This window comes from Sceloporus occidentalis, unplaced genomic scaffold (genome assembly GCF_023333645.1).
Source record: "Sceloporus occidentalis isolate IW3139 unplaced genomic scaffold, rSceOcc1.0.p SCAF_3, whole genome shotgun sequence".
Taxonomy (NCBI): domain Eukaryota; kingdom Metazoa; phylum Chordata; class Lepidosauria; order Squamata; family Phrynosomatidae; genus Sceloporus; species Sceloporus occidentalis.
In genome coordinates this window covers 214,586,187-214,603,307 of record NW_028316983.1, presented here as the reverse complement: position 1 = coordinate 214,603,307, position 17,121 = coordinate 214,586,187, and the positions used below count along the sequence as shown (strand labels likewise).

The 17,121-nt window shown below is 38.4% G+C and overlaps 2 protein-coding genes across 2 annotated transcripts in view; one reads left to right on the top strand and one right to left on the bottom strand.

The window, feature by feature from the left end:
* Positions 1 to 5,030, bottom strand: part of CNBD1 (cyclic nucleotide binding domain containing 1) — a 235,978-nt gene extending 230,948 nt beyond the window's left edge. The window contains exon 1 of the mRNA XM_089518379.1: positions 4,878 to 5,030. Coding sequence (XP_089374505.1) covers positions 4,878 to 5,030 — 153 coding nt within the window. The remainder of the gene's footprint in view (positions 1 to 4,877) is intronic.
* A 7,895-nt stretch (positions 5,031 to 12,925) lies between these two features.
* LOC149317471 (cyclic nucleotide-gated channel beta-3-like) overlaps positions 12,926 to 17,121 on the top strand; it is a 76,799-nt gene continuing 72,603 nt past the window's right edge. Inside the window, exon 1 of the mRNA XM_089518378.1 lies at positions 12,926 to 13,076. Coding sequence (XP_089374504.1) covers positions 12,957 to 13,076 — 120 coding nt within the window. The 5' untranslated portion in view covers positions 12,926 to 12,956. The remainder of the gene's footprint in view (positions 13,077 to 17,121) is intronic.

Genomic DNA, 17,121 nt, shown 5'->3' with positions numbered 1-17,121 from the left:
ACCCAACATGGAATGCTACCAGCCTGTGGCCTGGAGTATGAAACACATTCTCCTTATATCCACTTTATCACCTCAACATCCAGAACAAAGCACATGACAACAACAAAAGGAAGAGCATGAGTCACCACGTGACTCACATGATATTTTTCCTCCATTTAGTGAGCCCATACCTCTATTATTACAGTATCCCCAAAAATGAACATATCCTATATACCAGTCAGAAAGTGCCCACAGAAGCAGGTGGTTAAAGTGCAAAAACTGTTGGGTATTTAGTCCAGTCCAGATTAGAATCAGAGTTGGAAAAGACCAGAAGGGCCATGCAGTCCACCCCCTGCCATGCAGGAACTCACAATCAAAGCACTCCTGACAGATGGCCATCCATCCTCTACTTAAAAAGGAGACTCCACCACCCTCTGAGGGACTGTGTTCCACTGTCAAACAGCTCTTAGTGTCAGGAAGTTCTTCCTTATGTTGAGGTGGAATCCCTTTTCCTGTAGTTTGAATCCTTTGCTCTGGGTCCAATTCTCTGGAGAATCAGAAAACATGCTCCCTCCAGCCTTAATATGACATCCCTTCAAACATTTAAACAGGGCTATCATATCACCTCTTAACCGTCTATTCTCCAGGTTAAATATACCCAGCTCCCTCTATCACTCCTCATAGAACATGGTTTCCAGACCCTTCACCATTTTGGTCACCCTCCTCCTTCCTTTTTGAATCATGGTGCCCAGAACTGGACATGATATTCCAGGTGAGGCCTGACCAAAGCAGGATAGAGTGGCACTATTACTTCCCTTGATCTAGACACTTTACTTCTATTAATGCAGCCTAGAATCGCATTAGCTTTTTTAGCTGCTACATCACACTGTTGACTCATGCTCAGCTAGTGGTCTAACTAGATTAGTAACATGTTATCAGAGCAAGATGAAGGGAGAAACACAAAGGTGGTCATCAGCCAGTCCAGAAGCCATTGCAACATGTCAGCAGTCCAGATACATAAAGCCAACAAGGAGTAAACAGTCATCACACTGTAGCCAGTCCAAGGTTGTGAAAACAGGAATGCTAGAGAGTATTGCCAGTCAACAAGATAAGATGGTTGTCAGCATCACAGCTGCAAGGGAACTGCTGGGATATTTATGGACAGCTCTTTCAAGGGCTAATTAGATCAGTGTCTACTATTTAATTGAGATTAATGGCGTGTTACAGACCGCCCCTTTGAGGCTGCGCCAGCGATGCAAATCACGGAAGGAGCTCCGTTTCAGAGCTCCTTCATGTGCTGCGAAAAGGGCACTCTAGGCGCCCTCACGCAGCGCAAAGACGTCATGTCCGCGCCACCCCATTTGGAAGTGGTGCGTTCGTGATGTCGTAATGGCGCCCCCTGTGTGGAACGGGCGCCGCCATTTTGGTCACGTCGAGCGCCTATTAGGGTTGGGGGCATCCAGAAAGGACGCCCCTTTCTAACCCTAGTACGCGCTCCTCGCGTACTAGAATGCCCGTCTGTAACGGGCCAATGTTTCTCTTTTTGTTGCTCAACAAAGCATAAGAGGGCTATCTTTAGTATCTTCAGCCTCTGCTTTCTCCTGCTGGGGAGCAGAGTTCTCCACTGCCTCAGCTGCCAGTTCCCCAGACTCAGAGAGAGATCTATTATCAGGAGCTCCAGGTTCCCGGCAATCTGTCTCTTCCTGCACTTCATCTGAGCGGTCCAAGGGGTGAGTTATGACAGAGCATCCCCTCATTAAGTTACCCCTGTAATGCAACTGAGTTGTGTATTTAGTGCAAAATTGAATCAATAATATTAAATAGTTGTTCTAACTTGTTACTTCCATGTTCTGCCTGCTTGACACAATAGGGAGGGTCTCTGATTTTTAGAAACCTTCTTATGCTCTTTTCCAAATTGAACTTCATATACCTTGCCTACTTGAGCTCTAAGACCATGCATCCTTTAAGCATCCTCCTCAGAGTCAGTGTTTCTGGCTGGAACAATGACATCTATTAACATCCCATGCTACAAAATCACTGCACTGCACAATACTACTTCACTGCCCTCCTCAGGTTTTTCACATTCCAGGCCATGGCTTCCTTTATTGAATCAATCCACCTGTAACATAGGCACATTACAGAGTGCCCATGAAGGGCACTCTGCCGCCGCTGCCGTTTGCTACATCCGGGAACCGCAGTGGCCAAACCGCGCGGTTCCCGGGTGCAGCAAGAAAGAAGCGCCGAAATGGCGCTTCTTTCTGCGACCCGGAAGGCATCACTTCCGCCACGTGCCATCCGGACGCTACGCATCCACAACGTCAAAATGGCGGCCCACCATTTTGTACGGACTCGGTCCGTATTAGGGTTGAGGGACGTCTGGAAGGGACGCCCCTTCTCAACCCTAACATGCCCCTTCAGCACGTCTGTAATGCGCCATAGTCTCCCTCTTTCTTTTTACTGCCTTCTATTTATGACACTTAATGGACTTTTCCAATGAGTCATGTCAATGCAGGACAAGTAAAATGATAAAATATTCATCTTCACTTGAACCCAAAAGGCTCCCTACAAAAATCCATCTTGTACATACAAACAAGCTGGTGTGGTGTGTAACAAACTATATATCTAAAGTGTAAGTTGAACTTCAGCTAAAAATAGATCATTCAGGATTTCATAAGAAAGAAAATGGCTTTTATTATAGCTTTGTACAACCTTGGAACAGCCCATTAAGTTAAATGGTGTACAGACACATATTTCCTCTCAAATTTCTTAATAAGGAATTTGGTAATGTTCCTGATTAATGAGTTTATTTTAAAAAAAACCAAGCATTTTTTTTAAAAAAATCAGAAGCAGCAAGGCAATTATGTAGCAGTTAGAGATACTGCCAAGTCTAGTCTGCACCAGAAGGCAAAGGCATAATTCCAACTATGCTGGTATATTTTATCCCATGAATAAATCTTTTCCTTTACATTGGAAAAACTTAACTTTGTTTCAGAAACAGCTTGAAGCCTGAAGGATTATTGAGAAAAATGTATGATGGGAGGAAATCATTTTATCTATAAAGATCAGATTTTACTCAGGTTTCACATCTCTATATAAAATAGGGCAAGATGAAGTTTCCAGTCAATTTCTGCACAAAGATATGTGTGCTGCTATTATATTATTGTTTTGTCTTCCCAAAGCATTGAAGTGTTCGTGGTAAACCAATGCAATGTTAGTTTCCTTTATATTGTAGGATTGGGGGCAGGAAGATATAAACCATGGTGCCTTTACCATGATCTGTATATTTAAAATGTGCACCTGAACACATAATGGGAACTTCAACCAAAGTTGCTGATTCCCCATCACAAATTTGGCTTTCCAACTTTTTCGTAGAAAACACCAGTTGCAGATAATGACATTTTCAACTCTCCATCCTTTCATATGTAGATGCAAATATGAAAAGACTATATATATATATATATATATATATATATATATATATATATATAATGCAGAGATTGCAGATGTCAGCTCCCACACAGACACATACCAAAAAATAAAATAACAACATTTTGAAACTCAGATTTGGTGTTTACCTCAGAGGGCCACTACCACTGGAAGCCTGGTTACTTAATTTCAGATTTAAGGGTGCATAAATTACCATCAGAACTATGTAATGACTGCCAATACAACACATATGGCTGCAATCCTATAGTGACACATGTGCATGTAAATGTGGCTTATTTGTACATGTCTCTTTTTGGACAGGATACAGGATGCTATTTTGTGCTGTATCCCCAAACCTCTTCCCAGGTAGACATGAAGGTAGACATAAAGTCCTGCAATGATCTGCAGGGGCTATGGCTGTGGCTGCTGCTTCTTACCAGTGGAAAGGGGAGGGAGGGAGGGAGGAGATAATCAGTTCAGACCATGAGGTTATGCTGCTCAAGGCTCCTAGAGGAAGGAGAAGAAAGGTACACTCCATCAGTGAGTCCACACTCATTTTTTTCTCTCACCCTTGTATCACTGCAGTAAATCCAGCTGTTATTTCATGGTTTGAACCATTTCCCCCCGCCTCTCTTCTTCCTCTTCCAGTATTGTTAAATACATCTCATAAACAAAATTACAAAGACCCTTACCTGCAAAATTGGAGAGTTACACAATAACTCAGTAATAATACAGTAATATGGCCAGTTTCTTCAGACAATTTCTTCTGCCTCCAGTGCACAGTCATATTTTCCTATTGCAATCCATTCAGTTTCTTTAATTGAATTCATTTAACACATCTCCTTTCCTATGGAACACATGAGCACAGAACTGGATGTCTAATTAAACTTTTCAACAGCAGTACCAACATTAATTCAAGGTAATCTTGAAATAATCTGCAATCTGCTACTCATATGAGAGATTTCCTTCAAGCCAAATGTTCCTGAAACAACTAACATATATCTGTGCAACTAAAAGGTGTTTGTATAAATGACACACAGGATCTGCAGCTTAAATGTACCTTTTACAAATTTCTGCAAAAGGGTTAGTTTTTTAAATATCCATCTATCTTAAACATACAGCATATAGCAAGATAAGCAATATCTGATGTAGAAAAGTAGATATAAGGTATGAGACTGGGTGAATGAATTTTGCATGGCCAACAGTATTGAAGAATAAAATACCTCTTCCATAAGATCTAAGAAATCAATGGGAAATTTCAGCCATATTTTGGCTGAGGAACACTACATGATCAAATAGAACCAAAAAGACAATAGAAACAATACAAGGAAGAACTATATTAAAAAGATTAAAGATGACAAATTCTTCCAAAGAATAACCATATGAAGACAAACCTCCAGTTTTAGAAAACGAAATGGAAGCTGTACTCAGAGCACTTGGGAGAAATAAAACACCTGGAAAAGATGACACACCAAAGGAGTGGCTTCAATCTGGAGAAGAGTTCTGTGAATATCGATATCGTTGACTGCTAGAAAGATAAACACATGGGTCCTACAGCAAATCAGGTCTGAACTCTCCCTAAAAGCCAAATTGACTAAACTGATGATGGTGTACTTTGGCTTCATCACGAGAAAACATGATTCACTAGAAAAAATGATAATGCTTGATAAAGTGGGAGGAAATAAGAAAAGATGAAGACCATGATCCAGATAGATACACTCAATCAGGAAAGCCACAACCTTGAGTCTGCTAGACCAGAGCTGGGCTGTTGATAAGAAGGTGGCTTCACAGAGTTGCCAGAAATCAGTCAACTTGAAGGCAGTTAACAACAAAGAAAAACATTGGGTGAAGTTAATGTTAAGGTTCCATTTTTAAATGTATAAATATTTATAGTTTTATAAATAGTGAGTAAAAACTATAATTATACTGTAAACATAAGAATTATATGCTGTTGACTATAATATGGTGGGGTAATCTGTAGCCTTTTCGTTCTGTGTCCTCAAACAGATGAATCTTTTCTAAAACCAATTAGATTTAAATTCCAAATGCAAGCCAGATTTTTAGATGTATCTGTATTGTTTGTTCCTACTCCAATGATTCTGCTCACAATAATCAAACTAGCAGGACCTCTGGCCAGTGTCAGATCCTCACAAGTAGCCAATATTTATTTACAGGTTCTTCGTCTGGAAGTTAAACCAACATTATCTCTATCACCATCGGAACTGTTCTGAAAAACCAGACATTCTGCAATGCAGAGACGTTCAGTGCTTTACTGGGTTTTAAAAGGTCTAAATCAGGACATAATAATTATGAAACTCTCCAGATGGAGGTAGACCATAACTCCCAGCATCCCTCACCACTGTTCCTTTTGGCTAGCTTTGTCACAGCAAAGTATCTGAAGTAAGAAGTACCATCTTTCTTAAAATGGTAAGTGCAATGAAAATATGTTTGCAAATCACGTCTATGCTGTAAACCATGTTTATTTACTTATCTATTATTTATAAACACTTAAAAACCCTTACCTCTAAAGATTTCCACGTAGTATACCACAATAATAAAGCTTGCAATACAAATAATATAAAACAATAAATAAAATAAATATATACATTATCCCTAAGAATAACAAATATGGTAAGCTGATCTACAGCTATTTAGGAGAACACTATCATAGTCAAGAGATGTAGAACTGCATATAATTATTGATATTACTAGAACTATAATCAATAGTTTATAGTATCTGGTTTCTTTTGCTGACCTATGAAGACTAGGTGGATAGAAAGCATAGCTCTATAACTCATAATGCATAGGCTCATTTAAATAGTAAGCCAAGGGGCAGGGAACTGTCAAATTAATAATGTGTAAGGTGCTCTGAGAGGGTTTTGTGGTTGTTGTTGTTGAAGGGTATAAATGTTCTAAATAAATAAATACTGACAGTAATTTTTAATTTAAGTATTTAATATAACAGCTGATATTTTGGAATACTGATAGTTGAGAAATGAAGTGTTTGACCATATTGGCAGGTGATATACAAAGGAACATCAAATTTTCTTTTTTTCTTTTTTCAGGGAGAAAATTCCACATCAACATCTGGCACCAAATCCCAACAGATTACAATGCTGGACCTCATCACCATCATCCAGTGTACACTTAGAATATGACAGAACATTCTCCTATGGTTGCATATAGTACAAATAGATCAGTAATGCCAAAAATTTGTTCTTCAGGAACTCTTTGCATTGAGGAATTCCTCATAAGCTCCTGAAAAAACAACCAGGTTCACCCAAAGGTGGGAATAACACAGCTCGCTAGATGTTGCTGGAGTGCTTCTACCAGCTATTTCCTCCATCAGTTCTGCTAGCTAGTGATACTGGGATTTACAGCCCAACAACATCTGGAGGGCTGCATGAGTCCCACCCTAGTTTAAAACCATCAATGTAACATCTTTGGTAATATTTGATGGCTGGCATGCAGTCATATTTGTTACTGGCCTAAATCCAATGTACCACTAGTGGTAATCCATAGAATCATAGAGTTGGAAAAGACCCAAGGGCCATCCAGTCCAACCCCCTTGCCATGCAGGAACTCACAAACAAAGCACTCCTAACAGATGGCCGTCCAGCCGCTGCTTAAAAATCTCCAAAGAAGGAGATTCCACCACATTCTGAGGGAATATGTTCCACTGTAAAATAGTTCTTAATCCTCTATTATTGTTCATGTTGTGTGCCTTCAAACCATTTCTGACTTATGGTGACCCCAGGACATCTGTGACTAATGAATGGTACATTGGTTTAGGCTGTGACTAATGAAACAAATGTTATAATGGGGTTTTCTTGCCAGAGTTTTCAGAGTAGAGTTGTCATTGCCTTCCCCTGAGGTTGAGATAGTGTGACTTGTCCAAGGTTACCCAATGGGTTTCCATGGCCAAACGGGGATTAAACCCTGGTCTCTCAGTATCTAGGTCTAACAATCAAGTCACTACACCATGCTGGCTCAGTAACATTATCTTCCTCTCCCTCTTTTTCCACCCACCCCCCCCCCCAAGTTGGCACTGTTCAAGGCAGTGCCATAAGTTTCTTGGGGATATTCTCCATTCTGTTAAATAATGTAAAGTATCATCATTGTACCAAAAGAACTAAAGATCATGGTACATGCAGCTAAGCTTAGCTAAATCATTTGATTGCTTCAGCAAAGATCTCACCTTTTCTAAAATATGAATATAATATTTTCAACATGCTGTCTTATTTTGTAGAAATATTAAAAGCAGCAAAGCTTTAGAACTTGCAGAGTGATAAAACACTTTTATATTGTGAAAGATTGGAAGTAGGAGTCAATCATGGTTTTTATAGGCCTTACTTTTGAAGTTCTGCAAGTTCTATAAGCAATTATCATCCCATAAAGTCTTGGAGGGGGAACAGATTTGTAAGCTATTAGGCAATGTTAGGAACTTCAGTTCCCATTCAACAAGTTTTAATATAAAGTAGTCAAAAATTTTACCAAGACAAGCCAATTCAAATCTTGCCTTCTGTGAACAATGTACACATATTTTATGATTAATGCAAGGCAGGAATATAATGATAGCAATGAACATAATTTATGAGACAGTTCTCATCCTTACTATATAAAGCATCATCTGATGTGGTAGAATTGAAGGGATAAATTAGTGTGGCTTATTTATAAAGGTTTTTAGAGACCTTTAAGACCTTTTCCTCTCCCTTAAAAGAGATTTTCCCCCTTTTTTACAGATTTTTTTTCATACCAGAAAAATGAAATATAGAGTAACTTATTTTGAGGGAGTAATATCTGATTTGTATACAGAAGTAGAGCATATACAACATGGGAAACAGGAAAATCAGTATGGTATTCATATCAACGAAGTTAAAGTGGTAACAAAAGTTATATTCTGCTTAACAATTAAGGTGTAATAAGAATAATATTGACTTGTAAACTATTTTTATGTTGAATAATAAAAAAAGAAAAATGGAATATGGAACATTAATTTCTACATTCTAATTTAGAAATTATAGTAGAAAGAGGGAAAGAGCATGACCTTTTAAAGACTTCAGACTTCACTATTTATTCATCATGAACATTTGTTAGGAGGCAGCAAAATATTTTGTGAATTAAGTAAGTAAAATATTCACAACTGCGTTTTTTCATAACTGCAAATGTATGTCAGCTAATCACATATGCAGCCCAAAACATACTTACTATGTAGCTTTAAACCATGTTTCTAATGAAGTATAGAAATTTAATTGTGTACAATGACCATGATTTGATTCTAAAATATGATAGGAAGCATATACAGTAGAGGAATAACCTCAAACTTCAAAATACTGTGCTAGTAATACTAAAATTAGGTACCTTGCATATTCTCCAACATTTCATCGATGAAGTCTGGGATACATGTAGCCAAGCAATATCAAGAGTATGGTCTTGATGGTGAAAGGTATTAATGTTGAAGAACAGAAGAATTAAAAGATGCTGCAGCAATTTGCTTTTGCCTGAGCCTATTGGGAAGGCCAAGTTTCTGCTCCCTCTTCTCCTCTCCCCCCTCCCTTTGAACTTAGGGCCTATACAGACGAGGGGAAAGAGGCGGACAGAGGCTGCTCAGCACCAGTTAAATTGTAATCTGCTAAATACTAGTTTAGACATATGCTGAGTCCAGAGTGAAGCCATCAATAAAACCAATAGCCGCTACAGCACAATCCAATGCTGTATGGATCTGTTCAAACAGAATCTGCAACATACTACAGTGGGGCCTCCTTATCCATGGGTTTACCATCCTCAGATTTAAGCATCCACAGAGAAGCCCCAATTGTCACCACTCGTAGCAATTAGAGAGAATGGACTTGAAGTCCCACATTTTTAGGTATCTGTGGGGAAGCCTGGAATAGATCCCCATGAATACCAAAGTTCAACTGTAATTCATTTCAAATACTGTATGTTATGTCTTATCTTGTGACAATAAACTTCCTGGGGCAGCTTACAAATCAAAATGTTAAAAAACATGAATTGATAAAATAACACAAAAATCGTCTATCAGCATAAACAGCCAAACAAGAATCAACACAAGGGCAGCAAAAGTGTTCAGACTGCACTAAATGCCAGTAGGGAAAATCAAAAGTGAAAATAAAAGTATGGCCCTTGCTGCCTCCCAAAATCCCAAGTATCTGTTCCCCTCTAATAGTGAGCAGCATGGAGGAACTTTAGAATAAATTACTCTAATCAGGCCATTAAACCTGACCATTGTGGGGAAACAGGGCCAAGGTCATACTTGATAAACCAGATCAGCCTTCATTAAGACTGGTTACTTATCTGAACTACAGTATGTCCTTGGTATTCACTGGGGTTTGGTCCCAGGACCCTCTGTAGATAGCAAAATCTATAGATGCTCAAGTCCTATTAAATACAATGTCACAGTAAAATGGTGTCCCTTATACAAAATTGCAAAATCAAGGTTTGATATTTGGAATTCATACATTTTAAAAATATTGTCAAGCCATAGGTGCTTGAATCCATAGAGACAGAGTATCAACTGTATAATATTAAAAAAAAAAACCATGCTGGCTGGTAGCTGGGACTTATAATCTTTTTTAAAAAAAGTATTTTTCACAAGCTAAGATTGGACCTGACTGGATTGGCAACTGAAACTTAATTCAGGACTGGTGGTGGCATAGCACACTTGATAATAGCAGTTTCACCTGGGCTGCATCTGCACTGTAGAAATGGACAGTATGACACTGCTTTCACTGCCATGGCTCAGTGCTTTTTGGGATGTGTCATTTGTTGTGGCACCAGAACTTTCTGACAGAGAAGGCTAAAGGTCTTGTAAAACTACAAATCCCAGGATCCTATAGCATTGGGCTATGGCAGTTAAAACATTGTCAAACTGCATTATTTCCACAGTATAGAGGCAGTCTGTAAGGTACATAGGTTTCTGTTCTTTAATTACTTGCTATAGGCAGCCATCTCACTTTGCCTAATGGTAGAGCTGGTTCTGGGTGTGTAGTGATGGTCTCAGTAATGGATGCAAAGGTGACCTCTTAAGGAGCCAGTGTGGCATAGTGATTTGAGTGTTGGACTACAACTCCGCATACGAGGATTCTATTCCCAGCTGAGCCATGAAAACCACTAGGAAAACTAGGTGACTGTGGGCATGTCACATGTGCTCAGCCTCAGAGGAAGTCAATGGTAAATCTATTCTGAAAAAATCTTGCCAAGAAAACCACATGATAGGGTTGCCATAAGTCAGAAATCACTTGAAGGTGTCAACAACAAAAAAGACTACTTTACCTTTGGTTGGTCACTTTTGTTTTCATCAAAGGGAATGTTATCAGTGTTGAGAATGGGCCTGGAGATCAATCCTGCTCTTCTGTTTCAGAAGTGAGGTGATGTTACAAAAAGGATTGGAAATTCTATCGCTCCCCCTGCCTGTGCATGTCAAACCTGAGGAGCTTTTAGTTAGTAGTAAATATTGGTCAGAGTCAGCCTGGCTAAGAAGCTAATTGGATGCAGACTATTTGCCTTGCCTTGTGCAACATTAATCTTCTTATTTAACAACAGGTCATGATGTTCAATTAACTGGAGTGCTTTTAGTATGTTCATTAGATGAAGAATATAACTAAATAGCTATTGTACATAAAAGACAACCGAATAGTGAGACAGGTTATATCACCTTTACCAAGACATGTGCTGGAAAGAATGAAGGTGATGGAACAAGTAGTTCCATTTGTATGAGTCTGTCAGGCTCATAATGACCTGATTACTGTTTATGAAATGGCAACTTAGAGGGCTTTTCAAAACATTTGTTTCATTAGTCACAGCCTAAACCAATGTACCATTCATTAGTCACAGATGTCAGTAGTTATTAACAAGTTCCCAAAGGCATTTCCTTGTTAATATCTGTTACATTTATTTCTCATGCATATTAATTATAGATTAGAATCTGCACCAAGTATTATAATTGAAGAAAGATGACATTTCCATGGCAGAGAGTTTCTTTCCCCTTAAGGATTTCATTTGAGCCCATCAAAACCCTCTAAGAGACATGCCACTTTTACAACACCCTGTTGTGCTAAAGGGGGTAATATTACATAAAAATCAAGTCAATATGTTTCAAGGAAATGTGCTAGCACAAAGTTCTTCATAAAAAGAACAACACTGCATTTACTATACGTGGCCAAACACATATCTGTATCTACACATATCTTTTCACATTAGAAAATAACATGCCAAAAATTTTGCAACATGATTAAGTTCCATACAAAAGGCTTATATATAAAAGTTCCCTGACTTATTTCAAGAAAATAACAGAATTTTAAATAAAATGCTCCTCCTCTTTTTCCTCCTCCACTCCCCTCCCCCCATTTTTGAATTGTCATAGACTGATTTTTGGTAAGGATCACGGATAAAAGATGGGAAAGCCCCAAGAAACTACAGATCCACTGACCTACTTTCTATTCTGGCACTACAAAAGATTGAACATTTGAAAATATTATATATATGGAGGGATCACCTTTTCTTCAGCATGGCCTCTTGAAAGGAAACTCCTTTGTTAATCTGAAAGTGTCAATACATTTATAAGTTACAGACAAATGTGCTCAAATGTGCACTTTTATATACCTTAACTAGTTAAAGAAGAAACAGCAAGTGACATTTTTGTAATGAAGTATAAGGAAACAGTGTGGTCTCCTAAGAATTGTATTGACTCGGTGCTATTTAACACCCTTAAAATATCTTGACTCTGTGGAGATCAATGAAATAATCAGCTCTACATCTGACACCAAATTATTTACAATGGTGAAAAAAACCAAATAGATGTACTCTTACTCAAGTTCTATTCAACATGGGGAAACTGGACCAAAATAGTAAAATGAGAGAAGAATGGGACATCATTAGAACATTGAATCTGGTCTATTGTGACTGAGCAAAAGCATCCTAGACTCTTAGTGAGCTATCTGTTTATTCCATGTTAAGGCTTTAAAAAATTCTTTAATTTGACATATTGAAAGCATAAAGCTGCAGAAGTCCTCCCACGCTTTTTCTGAGAGTCTTGTGTCAAGACTGCAAGATGGTCAAAGCAATTTAGAGAACACATAAATGAGTGCTGCAAGGGGAGATTATTAGTCAATTTATTATTATTATTATTATTATTATTATTATTATTATTATTTCCCAATCAGTCTCTTAAGGCCATTCTGATGAGTTTTTGCCTCCAAATTAGAAACTGACATTAAACCAGCAATGTTATATTCCAGCCAGAAGACGTGCAAAATAATTCACTGTTCTGTTTATTTGATGATATGCAAACTCTGAAGGCTCAAAGCACATTTTAAGCATAAACCTATACATACTTTTACTCTGCAGTCTATAAAACAAAAGAAATTATGGCAGGGAAAGCAGTCACTGGAACAGCCTGTCTTTACTAAATACCAGACCTAAGCCCTGATTAAACAACTAATTGGCTTGAATCAGAATGGCAAAGGAAGGCAAATACCTTTAGCTTTTAACTGTAAGAGGCTAGAGGTTTCAGATCAACTTTGTAAGTGAAAATGTTTAGTAGGCTAAAAGCAAAATTCACCAAAGTGGTGCCAAATTTACCAGAGGAAAATGTGAACCATGATCCAGCTCCTTCAAAGCCATCACCTCCACCTCAGCCACCTACAGGACAGGTAGGACTTCATAAAATATTCTATTTACCTATTTTTATATTTGTTTCTGACAATGAATGACCTTATTTAAAGCTGAAAACAACAGGTTGTCAGAAGACTTGGCTTATTGACATTTCTGCTCTTTGATACCTATCTTTTATGATTATTTTTATTTTGTGCATTCTGTTTCCTGTCACTTCATATGATTGGACAAGTATCATTTTCTGAGATTTTTCAAAGCCAAACAGGGCCCCAAAGTGGTCATTTAACAGGCAGATTGCTGGCTTGTGCAGATCCAAGCACATTTACTTGGAAATAAACCTGCAACAAGACATAAAGGTGGATTGACCTAATCCAGTTCATGCCAAATCATTATGGCACTGGAAGTAAGGGAAATTTAATCGACAATTTCAGTGGGCTGCAGGATGGAGTTAAAATGTTTCAAGGAAGACCCTCTCACATTTTCTCCTGAGTAAATTTGCTTCTTAAGATTATTCTCTGCCCCAGAATCCCACAGACAGAAGGAAGTTTGGGGAGCAGGGGACAGTGGAGGAAAATGTTCCACCTTGCCAATTGACAGAGAATAGCCAGAGTTGCATAGTGGTTTCAATGCTGGACTATGACTCTGGAGACCAGGGTTTGAATCTCTGCTCAGCTATGGAAACCAACTGGGTGACCTTGAGCAAATCACATACTCTCAGCCTCAGAAACCAATATGATAGGGTTGCCATAGGGTCATCATAAGTTTAAAACAAAGGCATACAATAACAATAACAATAACAAAAACAGCAAGGAACTCAGATTCGACTGCAGATGCCTCTGTGTTGATTGTCCTCTTTATGGAGTTTCAGCTGGTTGGAACAAGATTCTGTATCTAAGCTCCATTTTGTTTTTTCAAATGACATTTGCCTCTTAACTCCAGTAATGCCAGTATCTAGCTTCTGTGCACCTTAAAAGTCAAGACATCTATCATCTGAGCATAAAAGTAACCCAAAAGTTACTGTAGTAATGTACATGTTGTTGGAAATAGGTTCTGCCCAGATAGGGCTGCCATAATTGTCCACTTTTACCAGGGACAAAATGTAGGACAAATTCAAGACCAAACTGTAGGGCAACTGCAGGACAAAACTCAGCTCAAAATGTAGGACATTTAAGGTCCACCATTTTTCTTCAATGTCCTACATTTTGGGCTGAGTTTTGTCCTGCAGTTGTCCTACAGTTTGGTCTTGAATTTGTTCCACATTTTGTCCCTGGTAAAAGTGGACAATTATGGCAACCCTATGCCCAGATGGCTTTCAAGTGGCTGCTATATTTCTAGGTCCAGCTTCTATAAAAGTTGAGTAATTTGCTATTTAATTAGCCCATCTCCTCTATGGATGAGATCAGCACCAACAAGCTTGGGCACTACTTACCATCCATGGCACAGATGAGCTTCTGAATCCTAATGTTACCATAGGCACATGGAGATGGAACACATGGAATATATTATTGGCAAAACCACAGCGATGTGATAATGTTTTAAAATCTCCCAAAGGATTACTCAACTGGGCAATGTTAGTTAAGGCAAAGCAACAAACAGCTTAGGACAGAAAGTGTGGAATATTGGATCATTTAAATAATATTTTACAATTATCAAGAATATCTGGTTTGCCATAAAGCTATGTAAACCTGAAACTTTACTAACCAATAAAACACTTTAACTGTATCATGAGAATGTGGCTAAAAAAATAAGTATTTTTTTTCAGAAGAAATAAATTATTTGCTGTTAGCTCTGAGTCATTCATCTTAATTGCTTCTTTGTGAGCAAAGAGAACTCTGTCTCTGTTGGTTAAAGTGGCTTAACTGAGATTGTGATCCCAAGTACATCTTATGAGAAGGGCAATTTCCACAGGAAAATAATGTCACTGTACATCCAAATAGATGTGTTTATGATTGAGATGTAAATGTATGCAAAAACTCTTGACTTATGAAGGGAACTTATTTCCTCTCACAAATAAATTACATCCAAAGAAAATGAAATGAGGACTGAAGCAGATGTGACAAGGGAGATTTGTTATCTCCTGATGTGTTGTCTTACATTTAAAAAAAAAAAAAAAAGCAGAGGACAACAGTTTCTGAGCCATGATGCCAAAGGAGAGGTTTGAAAGCTTCCCTAGAGTTTGGACTAAGATATAATTCAGCCTGAGGTGAAGGGCAACATGTTTTCTCTACCCCACACCTCCATGTATAAAAGCAAACCAGAGCGGATGTTTACATTTTTAGACTGATGATGGGATGCAGTGCTCTCCATCATGCAAGTTAGGAGGAACATTAGGAATAACATCCTGACAGTAAGGGCTGTTCAACAGTGGAACACACTCCCTCAGAGTGTAGTGGAGTCTCCTTCCTTGGAGGTCTTTAAACAGAGGCTGGATGGCCATCTGTCGAGGATGCATTGATTGGGAGTTCCTGCATGGCAGGGGGGTTGGACTAGATGGCCCTTGCAGTCTCTTTCAATTCTATGATTCTATGATCACTACTTTACAAGATGTTGTTCCTTTCCTTCCAAAAAGAAGTAGATGGTGACTAAATGCACCTGCTGAAGAAGGATGTACCTTGACACCAATAAACCAAAGCAGGTCAGGTGATGCTTTCTAAACCCTATAAAAGATTCTGGGTCAGCTCTCAACACCAGGAATAAACTCTTCTAGAACACAGCCTCATAGCCCAAAAAACCATGTTCTTCCTAATGTTTAAGTGGAATCTCTTTTCTTGTAGTTTGATTCCATCTGTTCCTGTTCTAGCCTGTGTGGGGGTAGAAAACAAGTTTGTTTCATCCTCTATATGATATCCCTTCAGGTATCATCTCTCAATCTGAACAGACCCAGCTCTTTAAAACTATATTTCCAGACCTTTCACAATAATCATGATCCCTCCTCTGAACACATTCCAATTTGTCAAGATTGTTCTTGAACTGTTGTAGCCCGCACTGGACACAGTATTCAGAAGAAGTCTACTAAAGCACAATGCAATGGAACTATTACTTCCCTCCATCTGGACTCTGTACTTCTATTGATACAGCCTAGAATTGCATTGACTTTTTTGGCCACCACATCATACTATTGACTCATGTTTAACTTGCATTTCATTAAAACCCCTATAACATTTTCACGTATACTGTTATCAAAACCCTACACCTCCAATATGACTGTACAAGTGGCCTTAGAAATCAAAGAATGGTACCTGTGATGGGTTAGGGTGATTACTTCCTCCCACCAAATCTAACAAGGACTTCTGTTGTATAAAAGACAGAACTTGCTTGACACCTGAAAGATGCTCTAGGGCTGGTTATCTACTCTTTAGGTCCACAGGATTATAATGTACAAAATAGTACTACATCTATTTTGCACATGAAATAGAAGATACTGTACTGTGAAAGCCTCAGGGTAAGCTAAACCTAGTTTCTGTGGGAAGGTGTAGGTAGCTGATTTTTAAAAAGGATTTTATTTATCCACCCCAGTATGTCCTAGTTTTAGGTTCCCCTTCATCTTTCTTCCAACTCAAAACATTTCACAATAAACTTCTAACTGCAACATTTCAAATCACAATTCTTGTTAATCCTAACAGAGCAGAACTAGTGATATTTATCTCTTCTTACTTTCTCCTTTGGCTATCTAGTCACTAGACTACTAGCAAACCTCACTTTATGAGGATTACAGGTTTTTAAAATTGGTCTTGGTCCTATGTTTTGCACATTAACTTGACACAAGTTGGGAGAAGTGGGACTTCTGCTATAACTTTATCATCAAGCCAAGAAAAATTCCATCTGTCTGCAAGTTTGATTTCTGTTATTTATTTCTTCTTTCTCAGTGTGAGTGTGTTTTCAAACTGTCCTTGATATGGACTACCTTGGACTTTAACACTCATCTGGTTAGTTTATCAGCAAAATATAACTGAAAATGGATGATTGCCCACTTCCAGTTCTGATTTTTCATCATTTTTATTCACTTGGGGGAAAGTGTGTCTCAGAAGATGGCAAAGTTGTCTCCAAATGCTCCAAACTTGCCCACCTTGATTTAGATGCTAT